This window comes from Engraulis encrasicolus, unplaced genomic scaffold (genome assembly GCF_034702125.1).
Source record: "Engraulis encrasicolus isolate BLACKSEA-1 unplaced genomic scaffold, IST_EnEncr_1.0 scaffold_1542_np1212, whole genome shotgun sequence".
Classification (NCBI taxonomy): Eukaryota; Metazoa; Chordata; class Actinopteri; order Clupeiformes; family Engraulidae; genus Engraulis; species Engraulis encrasicolus.
Window position 1 is genome coordinate 1 of NW_026945057.1, and position 5,748 is coordinate 5,748.

Genomic DNA, 5,748 nt, shown 5'->3' on the forward strand with positions numbered 1-5,748 from the left:
GAAGCCAAAATACTGACAGGCTGTTGTTTCTGGCCAGAAATCTGTATTCATTCTTAATTCTATAAATCATTCTTGGTTATATTTCATTTTTTAATTATTATTATTTTTTAAATCAGCAAAAATCAATAGGCCTAATCGTGATCAATAATCGTGATTATGATTTTGACCCAAATAATCGTGATTATGATTTTTTCCATAATCGTGCAGCCCTACTGACCGGGACTGGAAAACTACAACAACAACAACACACCAGCCCAGCTCGGCAACAACACACCAGCCCAGCTCGGCAACAACACACCAGCCCAGCTCGGCAACACCACACCAGAATGATGTTCCGGAACAGCCCAGAAGGTTAAGCGCCAGGAAATCCAAGTCGGTGTACCGTCGACTGATGGTTCTAGAGAAGCCCAAACTGAAAACGGAGGATGTCCCGCTCGCTGATGACCACCGCGCACCCACCAAAAGCCAGGCTGCCACCAAGCCTCACGGTGTCACCGTTGAAAGCAGCTCACAACAGCCCTCGGCTAGCCAATCACACAAGAGCATCTCAGAACAGCTGAGCAGTAGCAGTCAATCGGAGAAGAAGAGCGCGCCGGCCCACGATGAGAAGAGCAGCCAGCCGAGTAGCAGCGTACCCGAGAACAAGTGCGAGGTGTGTGGCCTGGTGGTCAGCAGTGCCGTGGCTTTACGACAGCATTGGAGGGTGCACAGGTCGGAGATGGACTGTGTGTGCCACAAGTGTGGCAAGATCTGCCCCAACGAGCGCAGCCTGACCTGCCACCTGCTTCGACACACGTACGGCGAACGGAAAAAACGCAGAGAAAGAGCAGAGAAAGCGGCTAGCCAGAAAACGGAGCAAGTCTTCGTTAAGACGGAGAAGACGACGGGGACAGCGGGTCTGTTGGCGGCGGCGCCGGTCCAAAACACTTGTCAGGAGCAGGCCAGGAGGTTAAGTGAGAGGATGTCCAAGTCAGAGTATCGTCACAGAGTGATTTCACACACGTCTCAGCCGCCCGCGGCCCTAAGCGTCCAGACAGCACATTGCACCAACACCACCACCACCACCACCACCTCCCTGACAGCCACCAGTCCACATAAAGCAGCTCCCAGCCCGGCCGAGCAGCAGCAGCAGCAGCAGCAGCAACCACAGCCGGGCCAGTACCCCTGCCAGGTGTGCGATGAGGTAAATTTTACTTTTTATTCTTTTTAATGCACAGTAACTTTTCGACACTCATGGACACCTGTGGACACTTTTGGCTGCTCTTTGCCTTATAACAATCAGCTTTGTCTAACTTTGGCTAAATGTACGGTATGTAAGTGTGTGCTCTATGTTAACATGTGTGCAATGAGGTGTGTAATATCTTGTTTATTCTGTTTTTTTATTCTTGTAATGTCTTGTGTATTCTGTTTTCTATGTTATGTATGCTAGTGGACACCTTCATTTCCCTCAGGATCGATAAATGATGCTGTACTCTACTCTACTCTACTCTACTCTACTCTACTCTACTCTACTCTACTCTATTCTACTCTGCTCTATTCTACTCTACTCTACACTACACTACACTACTGTACTCTACTGTACTCTATTCTACTCTACTTTATTCTACTCTACACTCTACTCTATTCTACTCTACTCTACTCTACTCTACACTACACTACTGTACTCTACTGTACTTTATTCTACTCTACTCTACTCTACTCTACTCTACTCTACTCTACTCTACTACTCTACTCTACTCTACTCTACTCTACTCTACTCTACTCTACTCTACTCTACTCTACGCTACTCTACACTACACTACTGTACTCTACTGTACTTTATTCTACTCTACTCTACTCTACACTCTACTCTACTCTCCTCTAGGTGTTCAGCAGCATGGCGTCTCTGGAGCAGCACCAGGAGATCCACAGGGACACAGCGCACCCTTGTGGCTGGTGCGGGCGACTGTTCCCGTCGGAGGAGGCCATGACGAGCCACGCGCGCATACACGCCGAGAAAAAGAGGTACACACACACACACACACACACACACACACACACACACACACACACACACACACACACACACACACACACACACACACAGTGATCACTATAAACTACACACATACTGTACATAGTCATCAGGTAATAGACTCTCAACTGCATATTTTTTAATGTTGTGCTTTTGTTTTGGTTATTGTGTGATTTGTGGTGACTGTGTGTCCTAGCATTACCCTCACTACGTGTAATTGCTTTTTAATTGTTGAACCACAACTACAAGATCCCCCCATTGTATTTGATTTAGCAAGGCACCTAACTCCAGTCTGCTTCAGGGACTATAACCAGTAGGAGTGGGTATACAGTAGGCAAACGGTTCACAATTCAGTGCGCATCATACACAATTCCATGATGTGTTGTGATACATGTCCTATTGCCATGCATTGTGATATTTACTTCAGTAAATGTGTAAAAATACAGCTGATGTCATAGCTGTTGTCATTTTCTTGTCATAAAATCGATGTATATAGTGAAAATAAGTTTTTTGATGCATTGTCATGAATCGATACAGTGTATCGTTAAAACAAGTATGGCAATGCATTGTATTGACTCTTTTTTTCCTCACCCCCAGGTACCAGTGCGACAGGTGTGACAAGTCCTTCCCGTACCGCTACTCCCTGACGCGCCACCTGGTGCGGCACGGTCTGGCCAGGAGCCACGCGGCCGCCACCGCTGCCACCGCCGCCATCACCGTCACCATCGGCGCGACGTCCGCCGCCTCCCTCAAGCCGTACCCCTGCAGCATCTGCGGCAAGCGGCTGTCCAACAAGAGCTCGCACCGCGTCCACATGCGGCTGCACATGCGCGGCGGGGCGGCGGCCGAGAAGCCCCACAAGTGCAGCGTCTGCAGCCAGCCCTTCCAGCACCTCAAGTCCCTGGTGGTCCACATGAAGAAGCACGAGGGGGAGAAGCCGTACGGCTGCCTCACCTGCGGGAAACGCTTCCTATACGCCAACAGCCTGACGCTGCACCAGCGCATCCACACCGGGGAGATGCCCTACCAGTGCACAGTCTGCGGCAAGAGATTCAGGCAGGCGGGAAACCTCAACTTCCACGTCAAGCAGCATCACAGCGTACACACGCTAGTGCTGACTGCAGGCATAGCACAGAGGAAATAAATAAAGCTTTGTTTGGTAACACTTTATAATAAGAGGTGCATAAAAGCATGATAAAGACTTAGTAAATAATTAACTAATGATGAACAAAAGATTAACACTTTTTGTTATTTACTAAGTTTTATTAACGCTTTATAAAATGTTTACAAATAATATGTTCAAGTATTTTTTAAAAAAATTTAAATGTTTGATACAAAAACTTGCCTACAAAATGACACATTTCCCACTCTTTTACATTTATGTTTTGTTCATTTCTTAATTATTTACAAAATGTTTATAATGCTTTTTATGCATCACTTATTATCAAGTGTCAACCTTTGTTTTCATGTTTTGGGAGATACTGTATGCAGTCAGCAGCTGACTAAGAGATGATTGTTTTTCTCTTTTTTTCCTTTTTTAATGCAAAAAATATAGTCTTTTGTTCGCGTTTGTAAAACATATAAATTCCCCAAATAGGTTCTTCTATATGCTGTAGGGCATTGTCTAACTTGATATGACCAGTAGTTGGTTGATATGGGTCCTCATCCCAGTTTCCATTGACTGTCAGACAGTTCAGTTGTGTTTCAACTTAGTTTCATGCTTCTGCTGGTTTTAGTCTGAAATATTCTTCAAATGGCTAATGCTTCACAGGACGTTAAGCAAAAAAAAATCTGTTTTACACTCGACCAATCTGTCAAAGAATAAAATTTGTGCTTGATTGGATAGTTGTGTTCTGTATTGGATTGTGAGGTTTTATGCAAGTTAAAGGTGAACCATGTAATATTTTATATAGGCTACAAATTAATTCACCAGTGTCACGTATTTCCAGGGCCAGCTTAAGGCCCCTAGGCCCCTAGGCTGCAGGTTGCTGTAGGCCCCCCACGCAAAGAACATTTCTTAACAAAATTACCTACTGAAGATGGTGTCACAATTCTGAACCAACAGTATTATAAAAATCAGATGATATGAATAAAAATGACATGATATAAAAAAAACTCTACCTGACATGGCAGACTACGTTTTCCAATACAGCATCTTGTCACATTTCTCCAATTATGTTGATTCCAGCCCCCTTTGGCCAACTGGGGGTCCCCTGGAAGGTGGGGCCCCCTAGACTGCAGCCACATTTAGGGGGGGGGGCAGGTGGGGGCCCCTAAACTGCAGCCACATTTAGGGGGGGGGGGGGCAGGTGGGGGCCCCTAAACTGCAGCCACATTTAGCCTGTGTGTTAATCCGGTCCTGCCCATTTAAGCTTTAGTTGTGCTGCAGTGCTCCACTGGTAATGTGTTGCTCCCTCTGCCCTGTGCCTCACCACTGGCACAATAAGCTGAATAAGCACACAATTGTGTATAATGTTTTTTTTTTTTTAAACTTCCAATAAAGTAAACTTTCTGATGATTAAAAAAAAAAAAAAAAAAAAAAAATAAAAAAAAAAAAAAAAAAAAAAAAAAAAAAAAAAAAAAAATAAAAAAAAAAAAAAATAAAAACAAAAATTCTGAAAGTCTGACATAGTTTTGAACAGACATGATGCCAGTATGGTGGTCATCAGCTCATAGCTGCAAGCCTGCAAATGTAAAAACACTTTTGACTTGATTTATCAGTATTACTGGGTAAGGAAATGTATGTATGAAAATTATTAAAAGCTAGATTGATATTATAGCATTAATTAACACTTAATCTGACTGTGAGAGTGAAAGCCCACCTGGGAAACGATTGTCGTTGTGACACAGCACACAATGAAATTGCATTTATTCCTCATCTGTGTAAGGTGGAAGCCCCAAGCAGCCCTGCAAGGGAGCAGTGCAGTGGGACAGTACCGTGCTCAGGTGGGCCTTGGAATCATTTTTGATTGGGTCAGAGGTGGGCCACAGACAAGTAAAGCGGACCGCAATTTGGCATAGGTTTGTCTATGCATAGGACAGGAAGGACCAGAATATGAGGTTACTGCTGTAAACCGTTCAAAAATTACTGTGACTCTGTATCGCCTAACAGAGGGTAGAAGGTGATACTCTGACTGTGCAGGAAGTCATCAGTTATTTTTCTTGCCTGTCTGAGTACAGTCTCCTTATATTAACCCAACAACCACCAGTTGCAATCTGGGACCAGCCCAGTCCGAGGTGTTGCATTATTAAGTAGTGTATTGGCAGCAACCATGCAATGATTAAAAACAAAGCAACATCGCCCTCTGCTGGACACTAAGCCAAACACCCTGAGCGAGCCTACGTAAAAAGTTGAGTCTGCTGAATCTGAACACACACACGTTATCAACATGAATATTCCAGGACAGACTTTTGTGAAGATGCACTCCCAAGTGTTTATACAACAAGCGTGAGCAATTACATTACATTTGGCAGGCGCTTGTATTCAAGGCAACTCACAATCAAGGACATAATCATAGCTATAACACTTGCAGATACAAAGTGCAGAAGAATCAGAACAACAAGTGCAGATACCAGGTAGGTTTAATGCTTTTATTATTATTATTATTATTATTATTATTATTATTATTATTATTATTATTATTATTATTATTATTATTATCATCATTTTAATTAATTGATTCATTAATTAATGTATTTATTTTTACATTAGAACAGTGGTGTAAAGGTAACAT

At 43.6% G+C, this 5,748-nt stretch overlaps 1 protein-coding gene across 1 annotated transcript; it reads left to right on the top strand.

Moving 5' to 3' along the window:
• Positions 1–207: 207 nt before the first annotated feature.
• Positions 208–3,857, top strand: LOC134442411 (zinc finger protein ZFP2-like; the record flags this gene model as incomplete). The annotated part of the gene is made up of 3 exons (XM_063192581.1): positions 208–1,183; positions 1,865–2,004; positions 2,612–3,857. Coding segments are annotated over 3 exons (1,663 nt in total), but the record flags the coding sequence as incomplete, so codon positions are not given.
• Positions 3,858–5,748: the final 1,891 nt, after the last annotated feature.